The sequence below is a fragment of the Silene latifolia genome, chromosome 8 (assembly GCF_048544455.1).
Source record: "Silene latifolia isolate original U9 population chromosome 8, ASM4854445v1, whole genome shotgun sequence".
Lineage (NCBI taxonomy): Eukaryota > Viridiplantae > Streptophyta > Magnoliopsida > Caryophyllales > Caryophyllaceae > Silene > Silene latifolia.
In genome coordinates, this window is record NC_133533.1 from 107,280,421 (window position 1) to 107,307,025 (window position 26,605).

General features: G+C 35.1%; 1 protein-coding gene across 1 annotated transcript; it reads left to right on the forward strand.

The window, feature by feature from the left end:
* The first annotated feature begins 18,659 nt into the window (after nt 1–18,659).
* On the forward strand, nt 18,660–25,582 carry LOC141597219 (NADPH--cytochrome P450 reductase-like). Its single transcript, XM_074417594.1, has 18 exons — nt 18,660–19,305; nt 19,842–19,901; nt 20,221–20,297; nt 20,385–20,442; nt 20,743–20,826; nt 20,926–20,962; nt 21,548–21,617; nt 21,701–21,892; nt 22,108–22,200; nt 22,456–22,681; nt 22,822–22,905; nt 22,993–23,144; nt 23,306–23,402; nt 23,773–23,922; nt 24,013–24,090; nt 24,183–24,305; nt 24,415–24,528; nt 25,199–25,582. Exons 1-18 carry the CDS (start codon nt 18,964–18,966, stop codon nt 25,277–25,279), a joined length of 2,118 nt encoding a protein of 705 aa, XP_074273695.1. The 5' UTR covers nt 18,660–18,963; the 3' UTR covers nt 25,280–25,582.
* Nucleotides 25,583–26,605: the final 1,023 nt, after the last annotated feature.

Sequence of the window (26,605 nt, forward strand, 5' to 3'; positions counted from 1 at the left end):
CATTTGTGACGGCACGTATCCGTCACTTTGGAGTGACGGATACCATTTTCTCTCACAAATGACCCAAATAGAGGGGAGAGGGAAGCACATGGAGGTGCCCCCACCTTGTCCCCCCTATTCGTTTTGTGAGTGACATTACCCGTCACTTACTCCGACCCGTCTTCAGCAAGACTAATTGTTAAGAAAATGGGTGGAATCTATTGTATCGGAGGAACTAAAATCTACGTTTATAGGGAACGGTCCAAGTTGGTCATCAAAATCTCAATTAGGCGACTAACTTGCAATTTTAAATTCCTTCCACCGTAGTTTGATATGTGGCCATGTGGGTATGTCAAAGTGCTAACAATGCCCTTAAATAGCAAAGGTGCACGAGAAACACGTGCGGAGCAACATTTGTGATCCAAGATTCGCCAAGATGGCACTCGAGGTAGTACATTGTTCAACTTCATATACCCCTCGGTCCTCCTTTTTTTCGGCTTTTCTCTATTCGACATAAGCAATAAGAGAGAAATTAAGAACATAAAAAGATATTCCCTTTTAAATTCTTAATTGCTGACTTGCGGTTTTGTTCTCCTTTCTTCCTACTATACAAGAATTAAGAAAATGAATTTGGACCACACAAAAATACTGACTTGAAGGGAATATATGATTTTCTCTCATTTCGAGAACTCACTACGTTCTTCAATATTTCTCAAAATATAAAACTAAATATTATATGTGTACTCACATGAAAGAGTTTTTCGTTAGAAATCTGGTAGCATTTTAATAAGATAAATTTTAAACTAATATATTTTTGTAAATATTAAAGTCAAAGACTTATCTCGAAAATGCATAACGTCGGAGACTCGGAGTACATAAAACAGAGGGAGTAGTATTTACTACGAAGTATTTAGCTAGTATTTCTCTATTTATTTATTTATTTATTTTTAATAAAAGATCATAAATGAACTAACAATATATTAAGCGAATTTCACAAAGTGAAGCTCACAATATTTTCAAGGAACTGAAATTGACCAAAATCTATGACTTAAGCTCCATGGACGTATATCCATGCTTCGTACCTACAAAGAGTGAACTTGATGGAAAACAAATGAGTTACTCTTTTTGATTATTAGGACATGACCCTTAGTTTCCCGCATATGCACTAATCATTATGTTCACCTCATTTTTTTTGTCCCGCACATAAGTTTACTCTATCCTACACATTTTTCCCTATTATTCCCTAACTACCCTTTATCTTTAAATCTAAAAAAAAACTAGTTTTAAACCCGTGCAAAATTGCACGGGTATGTATTTGGGCCAGGATGATTTTTTTTTAATGTATATTTGTTTTTGCATTTCTATTGTACCTATCTAAATGGTCTAAATCAACGATGTTAAATATTCAAACCGTGATATTATCATATAAATATATAATAATTAAAAGTAAATCATACTCCCTCCATTCAACTCCACTTTACATATTTGCTTTATCACATTTGCCAACGCGACTTTTACGCGGTAAATATCTTTAGCTACGTATTTGCAAAAATTATAAAAATTAGATATTTTTAATGTACTCTTAAAGACGAATCAAATAAGATCCACATGAATATATTTTAACTTATATATCGAGAGAAAATTGAAGTTGAATCTCCGCTTGTGAATAGTGTGCAAAATAGAAACCTGCAAAGTGGAGTTGAATGGAGGGAGTATAAATAGTTAAAAGTTGTGTACATAATCCATTTATATACCCTACCTAAATAAATAATTAAAATAATTGACAACTATTTCGACCAATTTTTAAGACACAAAATTTCATTGAAGATGACGTATCCGTTTTAAGCTAAATACGGGTCAAGTATATTAGATAAGACAAAAGTAAAACACAAATTCTCATTTGTGATGGGCATATCTGTCGCAAACTTGCAACGGGTCAATTACTATCCATGTGGGTAGATATAAGATAAAAGCAGAGTGCATGGGGAGTAACAATCTGTTTTGTCTTATATACCCACATGAGTAATACTTAACCTGTCAAAAACCTGTGTCGGATATACCCGTTAGAAGGAAAAGACTTGCTGAAAGTAAAATGTATCAAGGACTAAAATAAATATGGGTTTTTCTAAAATGTGCCCAATAAACACATGTTAAGATGCTAAAAAAATAAAAATTTACATCAATATATCATGAGAAATTGAAATCCAAACTCATTATTACCATACTTAGAAAATTATTGATGTAAATCTTTCTTTTTTTTAGCATCTTAACATGTGCCTATTGGGCACATTTTAGAAAACCCAATAAATATTTATCTCATCTATATATATGCCATATTATTCGACCCGTTTAATCTTAAAACAAATATATCCTCTTAAAAAACCAACTATTGTTATGAAATACACACACAAAATCTCATTGAAGACGGCGATATCCGTCACAAGCTTGTGACGGATACCGTTTTCTCTCACAAAATACCCATGAGAGGTGAGTGGGGGAGCACATGGGGGTGCCCCACCTTATCCCCCTCCCTTTTTATGAGAGGTCTTTAATTTATAACGGAATTAGTCCGTCACAAGCAAGACGTTTTGTATGAAATATTAACCCACAAAGAACAATATGTGAAACAAAGTGGGTCAAACATTACTATGTAAAAGAAATAGTTGGCCCAAAATCCAACACTAAAGCAGTCTTTTGAACGCCTCCACATATATTTAGTCAGTCCTCTATAAACCCTCTTTATTCTTTATATCCTCACATATATTCCGATTTCCGCCGCTCACTGTTAATTCCATGTTTCAATCACTTTTTATTTTCCCTTTCATTTTTGATGATACTCCGTATGATTTATCTATTTTTATTCTTAACAACTTCAAGTATGTATATTCTTAATCTATTTTTATATCAATGTTTTTTTAAATTTGCATGTATCTTACCAAATTGATCTTGAACTCTTTGCATTCGTTTTGCATTTTAAAGAGTTCAATGCTATAGATCTGTAATTTCTGGTATAATTTTCATGTAAAAGTATAATTTTTTGTTTTCGCATATTATAAAAAACACTTCTCGAGTATTTTAAGCATTTTAAAGCACTCATAAATTTTGTCTCATAAATGATGAGTACTTGTTAAATTTATTTCTGTAATTTAAGCATTTTTTTTCATTTCTTTTTGCATATATTATGATACTCGAGTATCATAGACGACTTAGTTCAGCATCTAGCCATTATAATTTATTTCTGTAATTTTGTCCCATAAATGATACTCGATCATCATTTTTTTATCTTTATTTTTCATTTATTTGAAAAAATTACTCAAGTTTATTCTCTGGTCGTTGTTTCTACTTTCTTGGCCCATTTCTTTAATTTTATTCAAATATTGTAATTTTTTTCCGTAATTGTAAATTTGGTAGATCTGTAATTTTTGGTTTGATTTTCATGGAAAAATCATTTTTTTTTTTGCTTTAACATGCTAAGAAAGCACTAAATTTTTTGAGTATTTTAAGCATTTGTTTCATTTGTTTTTTTTTTTTTTTCGTTTGTGAATAAAAAGAATATAAATGTTGCGTAAGATGACTTTATAGAATTTGTGTCAGTCTAGGTTGGGTATGTATTCATTCTGGATTTGTTGCGAGACGGATTTAAGCGCATGCTTTGAAAGACGGATATCTCGATGAATTAAATACGTTGCACGTACATGGGTCCCACCATAATGTCAATTTTCGAAAAAAAAAAGAAAATGCAATAATGACGTGGCGCGTTCTCTGCTCAGTATTGTCTTCTGCTTTTATATAGAGTAGATTATCTCCCTCTTTCTCTCTCAAAACCTAATCAATAGTTCAACAATTATATATCTTACTGTAATTCACATATATTAGAAGTAATTGTTAAGATACGTTATTTGTATGGGCTTTGTATTTTATATAGTCCGTGTATCCATTAGGGTTTCGGTGTCAATATCGTCTCTTTTAGTATATATGTCTGTCGCCATGTATTATGTAATTCATTCAATATATACAAAACACATTATTTCCCAAATTCTTTCTGTTTCTACATGGTAATCAGAGCTAGGGTTTTCCTAGCAATTTTATGAGCGATAAGGAAGGCAACGGTAACGACGGTCGTTCTCAGGGCGATAGCGATATTCCGCATTCAAGCCTGCACGTCGATTCCGATTCCGAATCCGAGGATATGACGAAGAAACTCAGTCCATATTTTCTCTCAACTTCCGACAAATCCGGTGACAAATTAATTGTTGTCGAATTGAGAGGTGATAATTATGACGAATGGTCCATTAAGATGAAAGGTGCTCTCCGCTCAAAGAAGAAAACTGGTTTCATCGACGGCACGATTACGAGGCCGGCCGACGATTCAGAAGACCTTGAAGATTGGTATATGGTGAATGCGATGATCGTGAATTGGATTTTCAACACGATCGAACCTGACCTTGGTTCATCGATCACCTATGTCGAAGAAGCAAAGGCACTTTGGGACGATATAGAGCAGCGTTTCAGTGTCGGAAACGGTCCAAAATTGCATCGCATAAAGGGGTCTGTTGCTAGTTGTAAGCAAAACGATAACGAGTCCATTGCTGAATATTATGGCAGATTGAAGCGGCTTTGGGATGAACTCGATAAATACGATAAAAACCCGATTTGCAATTGTGGAGCATGCAAGTGTGGCATCAACAAGCAGCTTGAAGCGAAACGTGATCAAGGTAAATTACACGATTTCCTTTTAGGGCTTGGTTCTGATTATTCGACTGTCACTTCGAATTTGTTGCTGCAAGAGCCCCTTCCTTCCCTTAATAAAGCCTATTCGACCCTTATTCAAGAAGAGGGAGTTCGTGGTAGGACAAATAGCCGTGTTGCAGGTGCTAGGGACGGTGAAAATAGAGCGAGAACCGTCGGTTTCGCTTGCTCGAAGACAATAGCGTTCAGCTCATCACAACCGTGTGGAGGAAGAGAAGAGAAAGAAGGAGACAGTACTCGGCCTTATTGCGATGGCTGCAACAAATTTGGTCATACTCGTGCTAGATGCTTCGACATTATTGGCTATCCAAGGGGATGGAGAGATAGAACCCGCGGTGGAGGACGGGGAGGTCGTGGCAACGGCAGAGGCGGTGGCAGAGGTGCGGGGAATAGTGCCCGTGTGAATGACGGTGTCGAGAGCCATGAAGAATATGTTACTGTTCCGAAAGAGAAATGGGAAGCTTTTGTTAATCACTCAAAGGCGTCGACTTCCAACACTCGAATGAATGGTAAGACAGAATGTGAAATTTTTTGGTTACTCGATTCTGGTGCCACGCATCACATGACAGGTTGCTACGATTTATTGGAAAATTTAGAAGAAATTGAACCTTGTATGATAACACTTCCCAATGGGAAGCATGCTAGGGCGACTAAGAAAGGAAATGCAAAATTGTTCGACGATTTAATTTTAACCAATGTGTTATTTGTGCCCGATTTTCATTGCAACCTTGTCTCGGTTTTTCAGCTGCTATTAGAGCTTAATTGTACGGTAAATTTCACTAATGATAATTGCGTTTTGCAGGACCGCGTATCGATGAAGACGATTGGCAAGGGTGAACAAAGAGGGAGGCTATACTTACTTCGGGGAGCTGTCAAACCGCGAGTCATGGCTGGTCGAAAGGTAGATGACGGGAATTTATGGCATCTCCGTTTGGGACACCCTTCGAAGAAAGTAGTCAGTCTTTTACCTTTTGATAATAATAAGCATGTTTCGGATATTTGTGACGTGTGTTTGCGTGCTAAACAAACAAGAGAACAATTCAGTAGTAGTACTAATAAAGCAAAAGCTATTTTTGAATTAATCCATTGTGATTTGTGGGGTGATTATCGTACTCCGTCGTCTTGTGGAAGCCGATATTTTTTAACCATTGTGGATGATTTTTCACGAGCTGTTTGGGTCTATTTGATTAAAAGAAAGGATGAAGTGAACCAATTGTTACAAAATTTCGTTGTCATGGCCAAACGACAATTCAATATGGATGTTAAAGTGGTTCGATCGGATAATGGGGGTGAGTTTAAAAGTCTTAAAAATTATTTTGATACTCATGGCATTATTTATCAAACCTCATGTCCGGGTACTTCACAGCAGAACGGAAGAGTGGAGATAAAACATCGTCACATTCTTAATGTGGCAAGGGCATTGCGTTTTCAAGCTAACCTTCCCATTGATTTTTGGGGAGAATGCATTTTAAGTGCGGCCTATCTAATTAATCGAACTCCTTCGGTGCTTCTTCAAGGTTGTACTCCATATGAATTACTTTTTGGTCAAAAGCCTAGTTACGACAATTTACGTGTTTTTGGTTGTCTATGTTATGTCAGACATCCACGCAAAGACGGTGATAAGTTTGAGTCTAGGAGTAGGCGGTGTATTTTAGTCGGTTTTCCCTTTGGTCAAAAAGGATGGGAAGTATATGACTTAGATACAAAGCAATTTTTTGTGTCTAGGGATGTTGTTTTTGATGAGTCAATTTTTCCATATCGCGTCGATAATGTGAACGATACTACACATAAGCATGATTTGTTCGACACTGATGATGATGACGCGGAATTCATTTTGACGGATGTGGATGTCAACCCACCTGTTGACCGTATTATTGAGCAAGAGGAGGAAGCGGAAATAGCTGACCACGACCCAGCCACACCTGGAGACGCCACTGGGCAGTCAACCCAGCAGGCCGAGGAAGGACAATTTGGGAGAGGTAAACGGCCACATGTGCCGTGGTCTCGATACAGTGAGGATGAATATGTGACAGTGGGTGCTCGGGTAATAAGCGACACCGATAAGTATAGCCCCTCTCCTAGTGATCCCAAGCCTTCGTCTGAATCAGGTGCGCCGTACTCCTTAACGCATTTTATTTCTAGTGATAAATTTTCTGTACGACACCGCTCTTTTGTTGCAGCTGTTGATGGTAATGTAGAACCCCGTTCGTTTCGTGAAGCCATGAAGGACAATCGCTGGTGTGATGCCATGAACAATGAGATTGAAGCTTTAATTCGTAATGGTACATGGGACATAGTTGATTTACCTAAAGGTAAAACAGCGATTGGCAATAAATGGGTCTACAAAGTGAAGCTCAAAGCTGACGGATCAGTGGAACGGTTCAAAGCTCGTCTTGTGGTACTCGGTAATAGACAAGAGGAGGGTGTAGATTTTTTTGAGACTTTCGCTCCGACTGCAAAAATGGTAACCGTCCGCACTTTCCTTGCTTTAGCTGCTTCCAAACGTTGGGAATTGCATCAAATGGATGTGCATAATGCTTTCCTTCACGGTGATTTGGAAGAAGAAGTATATATGCGTTTACCACAGGGTTATTCCGTTGATACACCAGGCAAGGTATGTCGTCTTAAGAAGTCATTATATGGGCTCAGACAAGCTTCTCGTTGCTGGTTTGAAAAATTATCTACATCTCTTTTGGCTTATGGTTTTACTCAATGTTTATCCGATTATTCTTTATTTGCTTATCGGTCCAATGGAGTGGAAGTATACGTTTTAGTGTATGTCGACGATCTTGTCGTTGGTGGCAATAATGCAGAGGCGATCCGTCACGTTAAAGACTATCTTAGTTCTTGTTTTCATATGAAGGACCTTGGTGTGTTGAAATATTTTCTCGGCATTGAAGTAGCTAGAAGTGCCTCCGGCATCTTCATTTGTCAAAGAAAATACGCCCTTGACATTTTAACAGAGACCGGTTTATTGGGTAGTAAGCCTGATAATGTTCCCATGGACCAAAATCACAAATTGGCTGAGGCGAATGATGCTTCATTCGACAATCCCGAGCGATACAGACGGTTGGTAGGACGTCTGATTTACCTTACCAACACTCGTCCGGATTTGGCATACAGTGTTCATACTCTTTCACAATTTATGAAAGAGCCACGCATCTCGCATTGGGAAGCAGCCAAGAAAGTCGTGCGTTATGTGAAAAATAGTCCAGGGCAAGGTTTATTGTTTCGGGTTGATGCTCCTCTTGAGTTGTCCGTTTTTTGTGACGCTGATTACGCCAGTTGTCCGTTAACAAGGCGATCTTTGACAGCGTATTGTGTATTTTTTGGGAATACTCTCGTCTCCTGGAAAACAAAGAAGCAACCGACGGTGTCACGTTCTTCCGCTGAGTCTGAATACCGCGCCATGGCAGTTGCTACATGTGAGGTGAAATGGTTGCGTGGTATTTTAGATTTTCTCTCTGTGCCCAATGACAAACCGGCTTCTCTACATTGTGACAACCAGTCGGCCCTTCATATTTCTCGAAACCCGGTGTTCCACGAACGTACCAAGCACATTGAAATCGATTGTCATTTCGTGAGAGATGCGATTCAATGTGGCTTGATTAACCCCGTCTATGTGCACACAAGCGATCAAGTGGCAGATTTATTGACCAAAGCTTTAGGTGCACGACAGTTTAGTCATTTATTATCCAAGTTGGGCGTTGTCGATCCCCACGCTCCAACTTGAGGGGGGGTGTTAAGATACGTTATTTGTATGGGCTTTGTATTTTATATAGTCTGTGTATCCATTAGGGTTTCGGTGTCAATATCGTCTGTTTTAGTATATATGTCTGTCGCCATGTATTATGTAATTCATTCAATATATACAAAACACATTATTTCCCAAATTCTTTCTGTTTCTACAGTAATTTCTCCGTTTTATCGACAATTTTATTAATCACCTCGTCTTTTAATCGATTGAATTAAGTTTTTTTTTTTCTAAACAGGGTTTTTGCAATTAGGTTTAGATATTGGGTTTGAAGAGGGTGGTTGTTAGTATTCGTCCGTCGGAGTAGGGTGGCCAAGGAGAAGTGGTCTGGCCTATGAAGTCGGCGCGGTGAGATACCAACGAGAACATTGTCATGCATCATTCCAATACGTTTATGATGGTGATACAAGTAGCAGCATTAGAAAGCAATTAGTTTTATAAGCATCAACACCATCCCCCGTTCGTTATCGGGGCTTTAAATGATTTATAATCAACTAGTATAGGCCCCGTGCACTACATGCACGGTGTATATAGAATTTTACTTTTTAGTATACTTTATTTATAGAGTGTCAATTGACAATTCGTTTTTTTTTTTTTAACTTTTTTCATCATTGTATTTTGATTTGAGAGGAGGAAAAAAACAATTTAAGTAATACTCATAATATGAAATGTGTATTGTAATGAAAAAAGGTTTTAGATAGATTTATGAAATTGTTTTATAACTTTTTTTAATAGCATATATCTTTTAGCTACAACTTATATTACCGAGAATGAAATTTATCATCAAAAAACTTAGAACAAATCTTAAATAAGGAACTATATTGAATAGGAAAGAAAATAAGAGATTATATCAAATTAGGAAAAAAATTTTAGGCGGGAAAACTTTGAGTTTTTCCTATTCATTTAGTATATAGGGGATTTGCTTGTGTACTGTTATGTATCAATTATACTTGTTTCAATTATACTGATCTATGTTTCAATTATACTTATTTCAATTGTACTGATGAACTGGTACTGATTTATAATCAATTGAATCTTTGCTAATTTAATCTTAAATCGAGTCAGACGTCGAAACAGATGTGGGCTTCAGCGGTGGTGAGTGAATTGAATCTTTACTAATTGAATTTGAGTCGGAGAACGTCAGAGTAGGTGGTGGGTGGGGAATTGCTGGACTGATCAGTGGTGGTTTTTTTTTTTTTTTTTTTTTTTTGTATTATTTGTTATGAAATATGATTATATGGATGTCCATATCTTAGAATATTCTAGAGTATATTATCTTATGGAAACTTTACTCTCATTGTATGTGTATATATACCCCTCATAATGGAATAAGAAGATAGTTTTCGTCTCCCTATATTCTCTCTAACTTCTCTCTACAATTCTTTTCCCTTTATTTCACAACACGTTATCAGCACGAGTCTCTAATCTAATTTTTTTTTTTTGCAACCTCCGATACCCTAACCAAGAATAGCCAGGTACGTTTACTAAACCTAATACGTAAGAAATAACCGATGATGTACATAGATATTTGATCATTATTCATCATTATAACACGTTAACACTACTACATGCAATCTAACCATGTGTAATCAATTCTATCTTGAGGCTGGTAATGGAACAATGTCAGACGAACTTTATTACTTAATGATTTTATTTCATAATTATTTATTTATTGATAGCTTTATTTACATATAAGGATGATCATGGTGTATAATCAGTTCTATATATTATTAGACTTGAAGTTTCATATATGTCGTCAACAAATTTTTATTAAAGGGTATATTATATAATTTTTGGACCCGAAGTTTCGAAAGATTTATTATAAAGATGAGCAATATGCCCAACTTTGGCCTGAAGTTCAAAGTTTTTAAGGTGTGTAATAATTTAACACCGTCTCATCAATACAATATATTCATAATATATTCATATTGTATAAGCTAAGTGGCCAAAGTCCACATGTAAAGGTTAGTGGCTATAAAAGTTCGTAGTGCGTTTTTTTTTTAACCGCATTTGAGTTTCAAATGAATAAAGCGGTCTTTATTAAAGGGGAAATTATAATCGAATTGATTATTGTTCACCCGAAGTTGAACGGTATAATGAGATTTGAAACTTGATCCATTCCTTGAAGTGAATGTGACATCTCATAAAGACTCTGTCTGTAGCAGATATCGAGAATATGGTGTTATGATAAGCCTAATATTGTGGCCTTAATTGAGCTTAAATTGAGCTTAATGATGAGTGAAGTAAAGAAGCCCTAATTGAGCTTAATCATGTGGCCTTATTGAGCCAAATTTGTTCATTCAAAGAAATGAAAATATCTCATAAAAGTGAATATCTCATGAAAAGTCATGTGAGAATATAAGACTCGTATATGCAAGAGTTTGATATGAGAAAAGAAAAAATGATATATGCATCTAAGATTGTGGTAAAAAATTTAATGAAACTTTAATTTCTATGGTCGTTGCATTTAAACTACGTAGTAACGAAGCATTATTTTCTAGTCTTTGACTACAAGTAACATGCTATGCAATATTGCCCTTATTTATTACTCCGTACTAGGTATATTCATGTATGTTAACATGGTGATTGATAGCTAACGTAAGATAATTATTTGTTTAACATGCAAGTATTTTATGAGATTTTGATTTGTCAGATAATTAACACATAGTTTTACTGAAATTTGTTTCTGCTCATGAGTAAATTGACTATGCCTCTTTAATTAGTCTGTCAGGCTAATTGTATATGGGTAGTAATGGTAAGAAATATGAAAAAAAAAACCTTTTAAGAACTTCATTATCAATCAATTTATATTCATCACATGAGTTATATAATGGCACTGATTTGTTTTTACGAGTGTGAAGTTAGAAATTTGTTGCTTTTATTTACCCTGTTTATCCTCATTTGTCTTTTAATAATAATACATGATTTGTTTTAATGAACGTCAATTTAAGGAAGTAAGAGTATAATGGTCAGCCTAACTTTAAGCTTGTGCGTGTTAAATTGTTAATGACATTAAATTGAATTTTATTTTATCTACTATCATGTTTAATTTGTAACACAATAAGAAAGCTTGTTTGCAAGTCAATTTTTTTTTAACACCATTAAATCTTCCAAAATCGTGAATCCATAGGAATGATTTCTTTAAGAGGTTGACCTTGTATTATAGGGTTAAGTTTTGTTGGTTTGATATATACGCCTGACATAAGTTAGAAAACCATGGACATTAGTTTTCTTAAAATTTTTAGACCAAGTTCCACTTTAAAACTACGTACTAAGTGTATTGCTTATTGTTTTTGATTCAAATAGTTTATGAATTATAATAAAATCAATTAGTTATTATGACGATTGTTAGTCATATGAAAATACTCATATATTCATGTTACCTATTGTAATATTGGTGAGTCTTGTCTACATATATGAGACACCTGTTGTGTCCAATGTCACATCATTTATCTGGCCGGATTCTTAGAAAGTTGACATGAAATAATTCAGATGTGACATAGTAAGGCCATCCGGGTTCTTATTATACCCGTTTTGATAAACCTGAAGTTTATCCCAAGGAAAATATAAGTGCTGAAACTCTCTCGTGTAAATTTATTAAAGGCAAGACACTACACGAAAACTGAGTATATTTGATATTGGAGATCACAATTTGATTATTATATGGAATCGTTAGTCTCCAAATTGGGCATTGTGATTCAGCACATTGAAAAACCAACTGCATAAGACAATTAAGGTGGATATAATGATTTGTTGCCCATTAAATCTATCTTGTATAGATAGTTTTTACCACCTTAGGGGGAGAATGTTAAGGAAAAGCTAGTAAAAACAAACAAGTATATTATCCCCAACTGGACACAAGTTCGGTGATTTGTTTTCAATATGAACTACATCAAGAAGAGGTTCGCGGGATTAGAAATGATGGTATTCATTTGGTTATGAAGATGTATTATGATACCACTTTTATCACCTTATCAAAATGTGATATGTTACATTAAAATCTGTGATTTAATTATAGACAGTTTAGCCCTATATGTGGTATAGCGAGCTATACATTAGTCATAGAAAATATATGTAATGAAAAATTAGATTCTTGCCAAATTGAAGAATAAAGCACACGTGAAATATAGTGTGCGAGTCATATCGGTTCACATATTTCTAGTAATAAGAAAATGGCAAGTTTGGGCAGTTGGTACTCCTATAGAGTAAAGAAATTTGGATGTCCTGAAAGTGACATAAATATCTGAATGATAATAGATGGCCTATATAGAAAAGGAATGGTACCATATACATTCAGATATTACAGATTCAGTACTGACAATATCACGAGATATTGAAATTATATCGATATGTTTAAGGAACCGATATGCATTTGCGCGCGGAGTTTAATGGACTAGATAATGTGGATCTTCTAAATAAGTCCAATTTTATTGTCGACACATAATCAATGATTATGAATGAGCTCATGGACCTGAAGTCCATTTATTGACCTGAAGTCAATTTAAGTTATGAATATGGAAAAAAAAAACTGTACAGTTTGCATTATCGAGTCATCATCATGTGCATTTAGAGATTTTGTTCATTTGCATATTAATTAGTTTTATTTTATATCAATTATTGCACTGTTATATAACTGTTGTTTAAGATTAGTTTTATATCATATGTATGAACATGTTTTATAATATTGTTTTTAAATGGATAAATGTTTAAAAAGGAGAAATGTTACCTTACGAGATACTCCAACGAGGATAACTCCCTATAGGAGCCTCTTGAGTTTTGGGAACTCATGATTATATATGAACCTCTACGACACGATTGAAATGTTATCGTGATTATTTTCAAAATGGAATATTTAAATTCATGTAGAGTTTACTTGAAGGAAATTATTATTGTCTCAACCTGAAGTTTGAGCATATGAGAATATTGATTTAAATAAGCTTCATGCTAAACATGTGAAATTAGTTTATGGTCCAGAAGTACCATAACGATTGGAAAATAATGTAGTCAAAGTCTACAATGAGAATGCCAATTCATACATATGTGGTTTAGCAAAAAAAATCGCTCAAAAGTATTGAATGATTTATTCAATGATTATCGGATTGATTCTCCTTAAGATAAGGAATTAAGGAATGATAGCTACACTCTTTTTCCCTTCGACTAGGTTGTTTTTGTCCCAATGGGTTTTTCCTAGCAAGGTTTTTAACGAGGTAGCACAATAAACGCATTGATACGCTATGGTTATTAAGATGCGTTATTCTTAACATATAATGTTATGTCATCTATCAAGAAATTCTCTATCAATATTGTGGAAGTATCATTTGAAATGAAGATCCAAGAGTCATCACAAATGACTACACCCAGATTGTGAGTTCTAATGAAATATGAAGATAGAAATTATCAAGGCTTTGAAGATATCAAGTTTATCAACTACAATGGGTTTTATTCAACTATCGAGAAGTTACGTTAAAGCATGGTTCATTTCAAGGTACATCAAGTTATGTAATTATCAGGGGGAGTTGACACGCGTTGTATTCTTTTTCCTTATCCATGGTTTTGTCCCACTGGGTTTTCCATGGAAAGGTTTTAACGAGGCAACTATTATTATGCGTGTTTGAAGATTATTGTACTCTTTTCCTTTCTAGCGTTTTTCCCAAAGGGTTTTCTAGTAAGGTTTTTAACGAGGCATTTTCTTCAGTAATGGACATCCAAGGGGGAGTGTTATGAAATATGATTATATGGATGTCCATATCTTAGAATATTCTAGAGTATATTATCTTATGGAAACTTTACTCTCATTGTATGTGTATATATACCCCTCATAATGGAATAAGAAGATAGTTTTCGTCTCCCTATATTCTCTCTAACTTCTCTCTACAATTCTTTTCCCTTTATTTCACAACATTATTGTGTTTCTTGCTCTCTAGTTGTGGTGAAAAATGAGAGGGGTAGAGTCGAAATTTCGGCGATAAATGTGTTGGATAAAGTAAAATATTGTGTTGGATTTAGCAACTCCTAAAAACTGAGACGGATTTTTTTAACATGTGCTCTTAGGAAAGGGCACATGATAATAAACTAATTAGGGAAAGTTTGTTGAGAATGTAGCATGACAAATTAGAGTTGAAACTCATATTTACCATAATTAGAAAAATCCTTAAGATTAATCTATATTCTGTAAAAAAAAGTGAGAGAATCGGAATGGGCACCTTTGTACCAGTAAAATGAAACAACTTGGAAGTTGGAAGTACAGAATTGGAAATCATATTGAATTAATCAAATGATATACAACCTTAGTATGTATATACAGCATTGTAATTGAGAAGAGGAATTCCGCGTATATTGAATTAATCAAATGATATACAACCTTAGTATGTATATACAGCATAATAAACTCTAAAAACTTGCCTAAAACACATCTAACACATTAGGCAACAATATGATACACAAAATATCTAAGATATTATACACCCTACTTATTACGATATTACAAAATATCGTCATATACTCCGCCTTCAAGTTGGAGCACTTGTAAATCAATGCCTAACTTGCACGGTAAAAATTCGAACGCTTCCCTTTCAAGTGCCTTGGTAAAAAGATCGGCAATATGCTCCTTACTTCATACGTGTGAAGTCAGATGTGATACGTGCGAAGTCGTTATCGATCTTTATGTGCTTGTACGTACGATCATGAAAAAAGGGGTTCTTTGCAATATGTAGCATAGCTTGATTATCACTGAAAATGAGAATAGACTTCGTGTTATCAATGCTAAGTGATTGAAGAAAAGATTTTCACCACATTAACTCACTTCTCACGGCTGTCATCGACTCGTCGCGTGATATTCGACCTATGCTATCAATTAAGTAACCGTCGTTTGCTTCCTTACCTTCCATGAAATAGGTGAATTTCCCAACGATATGAAATATCCGGTCAATCATCGTCTAGATAAGGGACAACTCGCCCAATCAGAATCCGAGTAAACCATTCAAGTGCAAAGCGGAGTTTCTATTCATTATCATACCTTTGCTAAGACTCCCTTTAATGTAACAGCTTATTCGCAAATAGCAATGTTGCATCCATATGCTCTTTCCTCGGGGCATGAACAAACTCCCATGGTATACGAACAACATATATATTAAACAATTGACCGATATGGAAGAGAGTATATATACACTATACTCTAAATACTTGCCTAAAATAAATTATATTGCGAGAAATTGAATACATATGAGATTTTGATAGGTTTAAATAGTATGATAACAAGTATGTGTACGAGTATGCATGTACACACTGATCGCGAGTACAGTTGAATAATCAAAACAAAAGTAATGTTTATTAAATAATATAGTTTTATAAACGACAAGAAAAAGTAGAAAAAAAATGTTACATTTTTCTTTAACATCTTCAATTAAAATATATATACGTCAAGTATAAATATTGATTATGACTAGCTAAATATTACTTTTAGTTAAATATTTTATATGTTATCTTTTAAATATTTTGAAGTTAAACCTCAAAAAATATTTTATTTACAAGTAAAATTTTAAACATCTTTTATATATAGTTGTTTAAAAATACAAAAGGTGCAATTCTTATAGATATGTTTGACACATAACACATGCAAGATACAATCAAAACATTTGAATAAGTTGAGTTTGAAGTTTGAACTTTATATATTTGATACATAAATATCACACGTTATACATAAAAAATAAAAATTACATAAAATTATATTCATATCATTTTGAACAAATATTATTTGATTTGGAACATAACGTATCGTAAAATGATATAATTTGAGAACTTAATGTTGATTGTTGCATTTTTCGAATAAGTTTTATTTTAACTAATATGATACTTAATCAGTCACAAAATAATTTATAAAATGTTGATCATGCATAATTAATTATCACTTATTATTTTTAATTAAAATTGTATGTATTTTGTTTTACAACATTGAAGTTAAACCTAAAAAAAATAAATTTGAGAAAAATTAATATATTTTTATTTATAAGTAAAAATATTAAATGTCATATATAAAGTTTTATTTTCTTCAATTATAATAATTAAATTTTAAAACAGGTCGCGCAACTACCTAGTAAACTTTAAATACCTGCCTAAAATAAATCCTACAAATTAGGCAACAATATGATATACAAAATAATATCTAAGATATTATACAACCTACTAATTACGATAATGGTTTTTCTAATCTGTGTCCAATGGGCACATGTATTAGGCACATCACAAAAACTTCGGAGAGACGGTCTCTCAATAACGTTATTGAGAGACCTCTCACATGATGGGGTGAGGGACCCACGAATTTTTTGTTTTTCCTATTATGTCTCCCACTAAATTAATGGGAGACGGTCTCTCATGAGACCTACTATAGGCACATATTAAAGAGCTAATTAGAGAAAGATTTTTATGAATATATCATGAGAAATTGAAATATGTTCTCAAATTTGCCATACTTAGAGAATTATGGATGTAAACCTTTCTCTGATTAGCACCTCAACATGTGCTCATTGAGCACAAGTTAGAAAAACCGTTTATGATATTACAAAGTATCGTCCTATAGGAAATCACAAATTCTCATTTGCCACGGGTCAAATACTACTTATGCGGATAGATAAGACAAAAGTAGAGTATTGAAGGAGTAACATTCTGCTTTATCTTACCTATTCACATGAGTAGTATTTAACCCATTATAAACTTGTGACGGGTCACAAGAAAGACGGACTGATAGGAAATTAGGAAGTAATCCTAATTTGTGTTTTTGGAGAAGGGAAGCCAATACATACAACTTGTATTCTAGTTACTTGAGCCCCACAATGTCAAAGCGGGTGGACATAGTATTGTATTGCTAAGAAAATTCCACCTGGATTCTGCGTAGATGACATGGTACATAATACATGAGCTCAAAACACGCACAAATCTAGAATGTAAGACATACGTACATTGATACATGACTACATGTCATATTTGTCTACGACCAACTCCTTTGTGGACTGAAAATGCCCACAATGCCCCCTTAACCGTGTAAATGTGAAATTGTGTTAGGTGGCTTTATCGTCATACACCTAAAAGTTTGGGTTGGGTTGGTGAGCGTTGGCGCCCTCCTCCATACTTCTATTTTCAGAAGTAGAAGAACTTACTTCTGATTTGTGAGTCGTGACTTCGGGACTTCTCAACTCCTCCCTACCTTGCTCCCATGCTTGCAGTTTGTAAGATGTTATAAATTTGTTACGATAAGTGTTCATTATAAATGAGAATTTGTGTTTCAGAAAAAAGACATTTATTTGATTGAGGGGTTTTGTTTAATTTACTCCACACTCGATATAATTTCTCTAATAATTTTAATGCTTTATAGTGTACGACGAATTTTTCTAGCTAAAAATACTCCTTTATAGTTCGTTAGTAGTAATAAATAAGTATCGAGATAATAAAAAATCCAGTAGGTTAGATTTTGTTCTTTTCGGCTGAAAGAAGCTGAACTTGAGTGTACTTAACTGAACTGAATAGAGCTGAGATGGACTGAATGAAACTGAACTGAAATGAATAAAGCTAAACTAAAGTGAATGACCTGAAATTAACCCAAATAGAATAGGGCATTGGTTTAAAAAATCCAGTATGTTAGTTTAAAGAATGACCCATCTTGCTCAAGGAGACACTAGTAACCAGTGATATTTTGCCATTAGTTAGAGATGGAAGCATGCACGTGAGTCGTTGGGCTGACACACCCAGGCACAACCCATGACCCATTTTAATACAGGTTGGCACAACACAATATGGCATGGGTTGTGCCAGGGGATGAAGTTTGAGAAGAAAAACCATGCCTAGCCCAAGTATGACACGACCCACTTGGACACGAAACGCTTTTGGCACGCTCAAAATACGAAGAAATAACGCTATATTGGCGGATTTGCATTGGTGCGCCTAAGCACATCACGACACGTGGGTCAGGGCTCTGCCTGAACCGCAATTTCCATTTCACCGACACGATACAACACAACACGAACCATGAACTTAGATTCTTTATTATTAGTCATAAAAAACAAGAGCTACAATTTATTGTTTGCTCAACTCCAACCCCATAATTTGGAAATAATTTTTTATTATCATACATTCCTCATAATAACTCCATTTTTTCTCATATACGGTCCAACAACCCATCATTATTATTGTAAATTGACATTTTTGGTGTCACATATATTTCGTTTATTTATACCCTCTAATTCCTCCCACAACTTTCTTCTTCAGGAGTCCCTCCTACCACGACCACATTTCCAACAACAAAAAATTACAAAAACTAAAAATAAATAAAATCGATCCAATATTCAATTTTTCCAATAAATCATCACAATTTCACAAATTCAATCATCTGGGCACTAATTAATCATCCCAATTTCCTCAAAGTTCCAATCTTTTTACAGGAATTTCGAGGAATTCTTATCTGGGTCCATCAATTTTTTGTCTAAAAAAAAATGGATTCAAACTCCATTAAAGTATCAGCTTTAGATCTAATGAGTGCACTAATAAATGGAAATTTTGAGCAATTAAACGCGTCGTTTAGTGATTCAAAGACTATGGTAGTTGAAAACCGTGATGTGATCATGATTATCACTACTTCAATTGCCGTGTTAATTGGATGTGCTTTGTTATTAATTTGGAGAAAATCTGAAAGTGGGAAATCATCAAAAGCTGTTTTAGATGTTCCGAAACCGTTTATTCTTAAGGAAGAAGATGATGTTGAGATTGATGATGGCAAGAAAAAAGTTACCATCTTTTTTGGTACTCAAACTGGTACCGCCGAAGGATTTGCCAAGGTTTTTATTCATTTCTCTAGTTAATCGATAATTATTGTGTAAGACCGTCTTACCGTCTTTTACAGAAACTCGTTAATTGATAGTAATAAGTAAATTAGTGTTTAACCATTAGACGGGCGGGTCGGATGGTAAGACAATGTTATTCTATACTTTGTGTCGATTTTAATGTTTTCATTACTGCATCTGTCCGCTAGCTGGTAAAGTCATGAGAGACGGTATTTCTGTTTTTGGGTTGAGGTGATTCGGCAATATATTTGCACTTGTGGCTCCCCATACAAAAAATATGTTTTCGTTAGTCTTGTAAAACGGAGATATACGCTTTTTTTAATGACATCGATAAATGAGGATTGGTGGGTGCGTAAGCTATTATAAGGTCGTCGTATAAGTTTTTATTTGAGAGTTTGGGTTAATAATACGAGTAGTAGTTTAGTTTATGTTTAATTTTGTATGATTATGGTTATGCGTTGGATGTTTATGACAAGTTGTCATTAATTTAATGACGAATTTGTTGGTGTTGGGTGGTTGTTAATTGTTAGGCGTTAGCTGAGGAGGCTAAGTCAAGATACGATAAAGCGTCATTCAAAATTGTTGACTTGGTAAGTTATTTCCAACAACTTTCGTATAACTTTTTTGTTTTGTTTTTTTTAATAATGCTTTGATCCTTTCTCTTTTGTATACGTGAATACCAATTTCAGATGTCGCAATTATTTTCTTGTAAGACAGACTTTATGACATGAAATTGTTACGTTTTTTTGCATATATTGGCGAGTATTTGCGCGAACTTTGAGATTAAAGATTAATCACTTGAACTAAAACTTATGCTAAAAGTATTGTAGCGATTGGTTGGAAATTTGTGCTGATTAATGTGGAAGGATGTCGTATTTATTTGGATTTGGATTTGGATTATGATGGTAGGATGATTATGCTGCCGATGATGATCAATATGAAGCTAAATTGAAGAAGGAAACACTAGCCTTTTTCTTCTTGGCGACGTATGTCTTTTGTCTATCTTTTTTATTACTTGAGCTGCCTTCTTTCATATTACGTGTTGCATGGGATTAATGTACTAATTGTTTTAGTTACGGAGACGGTGAGCCAACTGATAATGCAGCAAGGTTTCACAAATGGTTTATTGAGGTATAATTTTATCTTATTATTTTAATTTAAACTTTGTATATTTTCGGGCATGTTATGAAGTCTGACTTTCGTGATTTGGTTTTCCGTTTTTTTTTGGATAACTTGTTGAGCATTAACCCAAATGAGATAATCTTATTGGTTATCTAAACGACAAACATTGGGACATTGAACAAATAATTGTTAAAATAGTGTTATGTGGAATATTAAAGCATGCTTGGTTGAACCTACTGAAAAACGCATTTTTGGATACGAATTATATTTCTAACGAGGATGTGTTATTTGTTGTGTATTGTATTATAGGGTACGGAGAAGGGTGAGTGGCTTCAAAACCTGCAGTACGGGGTTTTTGGCCTTGGCAACAGGCAGTATGAACATTTCAACAAGGTCTGTCCTTTATTTGAACAACTTCCTACTCTAATTTTTGTGCTGTGTATTCTAATAATGGTATTCTAACTTCTTATGCATGATTTTTTGTGCAAATAGATTGGCAAAGACGTCGATTCGCTCCTCGCTGATCAAGGTAAGCTTTCCCTGACATAACTGATATGCTACCTTAATGCTTGCATCTCTCTGAACTTAGGTGTGAGGAACAATTATGATGTATCTGTAAGATACTGCATGCATATTTAGCGGTCGTGATTAGGCTTAGACCTACGCATTGCGTGCTATGATAGGAACAGTTGGAAAATTGCAGGAGTTCTGAAATTCGTGCCTGTTTTTGTTGTGAGCGAATGGACTCCTTATTCTTTCTTTCTTGTTACTGCATTGTCAGTTCAAAACTATTACTATGGGTTTACATGTGTCATCAAGCGTAGAGTATGTATCATGAAGCTCAGGATTCCTTAAAAACAGAGCAATTTTACCCTTAAGGCCTTAACTTCAGCGTACTGCGCTTGAAACTTAATACATATCTTAGAAATTACTCTCGTTTTTTTAGAATTAAACTTGGTTATATGTTTATGAAGCATGATATACTCGAGTAATCAACAGACCTTTGTGAAATTTTGGATCTTGAGATCAGTTTTTCTTTGGTGATACTTTACTATTTTGAAGTTGAACATCTTTCTTTTCTTCCTTAATATGACCTTTCAATTTGCTACTGTAGGTGCAAAGCGCCTTGTTCCGGTTGGCCTTGGGGATGATGACCAATGCATTGAAGATGACTTCACTGCGTGGTACATTATCTTGAATTCTATTTCTAGTTCTCATAAGTAAACTTCCTGTTTCCACAAGTGTTTGACACATTACATGATCACAGGAAAGAATTAGTTTGGCCAGAATTAGACCGGATACTCCGTGATGATGATGATGTTGCTGTTTCTACTCCATATACGGCGGCTATACCAGAGTACCGGGTAGTGGTTCGCGATTGTGCAGATTTATCGAAGGAGGACAAGAGCTGGGCCAATGCTAATGGTCATGCTGTCTTTGACGCCCAACATCCATGCAGGTATGCCATAGAGTATATTGTGTTACCCCATTGCGTGGGCAAAATAGTTGGCCCGAATAAAGTTGGTGGCCTTTGCTGAACCTGGCCCACTGTGAAATTTTTTTCATCTTGATCTCTTACGCCCACAAATGATCAACCTCTATATGTGACCTATCATCTTTATGGTTACTGGTTCCTGATCTCTTATGTCATTTTTCTCCATCTGACTTTTGAAGGGCAAATGTTGCTGTGAGGAAGGAGCTACATACTCCTGCTTCGGATCGCTCGTGCACCCATCTGGAATTCGATATTGCTGGCACAGGACTCAAGTAAGTTTGACGTTTCTCTAAAACTTTCTCTGTTCCCTTTTACCTCATTTTTACATGCTTTGATCTTCGCAAGTCTGGAACCTATTACTCCATAGTTCTTTTTGGATATAAATGGAGCCATAAAGTCCGTTTTGATGCTCAACCGAAGTCATGAGTAGGACCCGTCACTGACTTCACCAATTAAGCTAGTTGATTTTTACACAAGTTCTTATTTAGTATTAGATGGTGATTAACATGTATGCTTTGCCAATTTAGATATGAAACTGGAGATCATGTTGGAGTCTACTGTGAAAACCATGTTGAAACTGTTGAGGAGGCCGAAAAATTACTAGGCTTGAAGCCAGATACTTTTTTCTCCATTCATGCTGACAACGAAGATGGCACTCCCATCACTGGAAGCTCATTACCACCCACTTTCCCGCCATGCACTGTACGAGCAGCTCTAACCCGATATGCAGATCTTTTAAACTCTCCCAAGAAGGTTTGTGTTCACCTATTCTCGGCCAATTGTTCTTTTTCTTTACATTTTTTAACCGGTCATTGACAGTTTCAAATGATGATTCACTCTAGTAGCTAAGTGAAGGCTTATTACTCACTAACACTGTGTAACACATTTTTCAGTCTGCATTGCTTGCTTTAGCAGCTCATGCTTCTAATGCTAGTGAAGCCGAGAGGTTGAGACATCTTGCGTCGCCTGCTGGGAAGGTGAGGCAACTCTATATGCATTTCATTAATGATATTACCATAATTTTTTTTAGGACTTTGTCTTAGATGACTAGTGATTTTCTGCAGGATGAGTACGCCCAATGGGTTGTTGCTAGTCAGAGAAGTCTCCTTGAGGTCATGGCAGAGTTCCCCTCGTCTAAACCACCTCTAGGAGTATTCTTCGCTGCAGTGGCTCCACGCTTGCAGCCTCGATACTATTCGATATCATCCTCCCCAAGGTAAATATCATTGCCTCCCTCTCGTTTTTCTTCTCCTTTTGTTTTCGCATGCTTAAAAAAAATAAGTTCCGCTTCATTCATATCAGGCTACTGTCAGTTTCTTTTAATTTAATATTTTAATGAATCTAATCATTCTGTGTTTAACTGTCATGTGTGTACAGGATGGCACCATCCAGAATTCATGTTACATGTGCATTGGTTCATGATGAGATGCCGACAGGGAGGATTCATAAAGGAATTTGCTCAACTTGGATGAAGGTATAGTATGCGGATTTTATTGAATTTAGACTTTCTTGCAACTTTTTGTCTCGGATTCTCGGGTGCCTTATATTAGGAGAGGGGCTTGTGATAGGAGGAACTGGTCCATGCCATCTGACTTATTTAGTAGGAAATATAGGTCAACCGTCAACGTCATGATATTATCAGTAGTTCTGAACATCGCCTCATTAGAATATTTATGCTGTCGAGCCTCCTAAATGGCTAAATGTCAATATTTTGCATCTTAATGACGAAGCTGATATTCTGAATAAACTGGTCTCTAATTTCAACTCTGGGCCGAATAAATTGATATTTATATTATTGGTAATCGTCCAAATGAGTGAATGACGTTTTGTTGTTGTCTTTTCAGAAAGCCGTCTCTCTCGAAGAAAACCATGAATGTAGTTGGGCCCCTATTTATGTAAGGCAGTCCAACTTTAAACTCCCATCCGACCCATCTGTCCCAATCATAATGATCGGCCCAGGGACTGGATTGGCACCTTTCAGGGGATTCTTGCAGGTTTGCTCAACAATCCTATGTTTCTTTTAATAAGTATTCTTTTACTTGATATTGCAAACAAACATATAAACAACCCTTTACAACTTTCAGGAAAGGTTTGCTTTGAAAGAAGACGGAGTAGAACTTGGGGAAGCAACACTGTTTTTTGGCTGCAGAAACCGTCAAATGGTGAAAATGCCTGAACTTTTATTTCTTTATTTATACAAGTTTTATGGACACGTCTATTCATTTTGCTGATGTAAGTGTGGTTAACTATGCAGGATTACATTTACGCCGATGAGCTTCAAAGCTTTGTTGAATCGGGTGCTCTTTCAGAATTAATTGTTGCTTTCTCACGAGAGGGCCCCACTAAAGAATACGTACAACACAAAATGACGGAGAGGGTAAATGACTACTTTTTATGCAATTCAATGTTCTTTCATACACTCAGCTTCCTCCAGAACGCAGTTTAATATCTCTTGTCTTTTTTTTTTTTTTTTTTACCAACTTCAGGCTTCTGATTTATGGAATGTAATCTCGAAAGGAGGGTATTTATACGTATGTGGTGACGCGAAGGGCATGGCTCGGGATGTTCACCGAACCCTTCACACAATTTTACAAGAGCAGGTAATGCCTAGTATAGGCAATATGATGCATGACATTCCTTCCCGTTTTTTTCCGCTGTTTTCCCTGCTGTGTTATGTCCTTGAAATAGAATCTTAGTGGATCAATCTAAAATGATACAAGACCACGGCACGTGAAAACTATATATCAACAAATTTTGTAGAATAATACTCCCTCCGTCCCGGTCATTTGTTGTCCTTTTCCTTTTTTGGGTGTCTCAGTCATTTGTTGTCCTTTCTATTTTAGGATGTTTTTAAAGGGTTCAATGACTATACTACCCCATGAAAATACTATGGAAGGAGTCTGAATGTTTGCGGATAATCCTCACTAGGTCATTCCAAAGTGAAAGCTAATCCCTGTTTAAAAAAAAATGAAATCTGGTACCCACTTTTTAAAATCTGGGCACCACGTTTTTAGCAAAGCTGATATTTCCCGCCAGACATGATACACGAGTGGAAGGGTAACATGGTATTTTTAGTGGTTTTCTTGGTTTTTGTGCCAAAATGAATGGACAACAAATGACCGGGACGGAGGGAGTAGCATTTTAGCATAAACAGAATGGTTTTCACTAGCCGTTCCTTAATAATTCGTTTTCAAGTTATTAATTAAAATGCTGCTAATTGTGGTTTGCATTTTAGAATGTAGGAAATTAATTGCGGTGCTAATTTTACAGGGTGCAATGAGTAGTTCAGAAGCAGAAGCCATGGTGAAGAACTTGCAAAGTAATGGTAGATATTTGCGTGATGTCTGGTGATGACTCACGGTTTGTTCGACGTTGCAGTATCGACAGCAAGAGATACGAGATGCTATTGATTGATTTAAGTGTAAAATCATCAGGGATCACTGAAAATTATTAGGATGTGTAGTGAGATAATTATTTATGTGATTATTTGACTGTAAGCAGACGCTTTTTTGGTTTCTTCATTTACCTTTTTTTTTCTGCCAAAATTCATTAGTACGATGAAAAACAAGACGATGATATGTATACTTGAAGACTATATAATTCACCTGAAATGAGCATTTTGTAGGGCATTCGGTTGCCCTAATTGCATGCTAAGTACCGTCTTCTTATTTACTCAGTTCTATCACACTGGCCGTAGAGTAGGCCAAGTGACTTTTACACTTTTATTTTTTATTGTCCTTGTTCTATTAGCTTTATTTTTTTTGTTCTGATACTGAATTTGAATAACTTATCTGATACATGGATCTGTCAATTAGTAGACTATACCTCATGTGGTATAGTGTTATTATACAACCAAGGGTAGTTTAGTCAATTCCTTCCTAATTTTTGTTTTCCTAATTTTTTTTCCCCTAATTTCAATATTCAGTAACTGAATATTCAACGTAGTCAAGATATTTCTCCTCCTATCTCTCTTTTTCTCCTAATTTATCTAACTGATTAACAATTATGCAGTTCCTCAATTTGCTATTCCTTCAATATTATTTTTTCTCTTCATTAAGTCACAATCTTTAATCAGAATCAAAAATATATATAAGAATTTCAATCTATGGATGATGAAGCTTCTACGACGAATGTTACAAATTTATCATCAGCAATGGGCGATGGAGTTTCTAAGGGAATTGGAACGTCAATGAAAATTGTTGCATTTAATCAAGTATCAATGAGTTTGGAAAGACAACCAGATGAAAAATCTCCTTGTCAAGGTAATTTTTGTTAGTTTTATGTGTTACATGACTACATCAATGTATTCATACTGGAAGATATAATTTTCATCGGTAAAGTCATTAACTTTGGCAATGTTTTGTTATAGAAGACGTGCTTTTCGTCCATGTTACTCGATAAGCCTGTTTAATAGCTCATAAAGTTTATGAGTTTTGCTCCATTTCTCTGTTATATATTAAAATTTAATTTTGCTCGGAAACGTTACATGACAACTCAATAGGTTAGTAGTTGTGCTCTGATTGTTTGATATACATGGCGATTTTACTTTTGCTCGGAAAATTTACACCACAGCTCATTAAGTTACTAGTTTTGCTTCTGATTATTTGATATACATGACGCTCTTACTTTTGCTCGTAAAATTTACATGATAGCTCGATAAGTTACTAGTTGTGATCC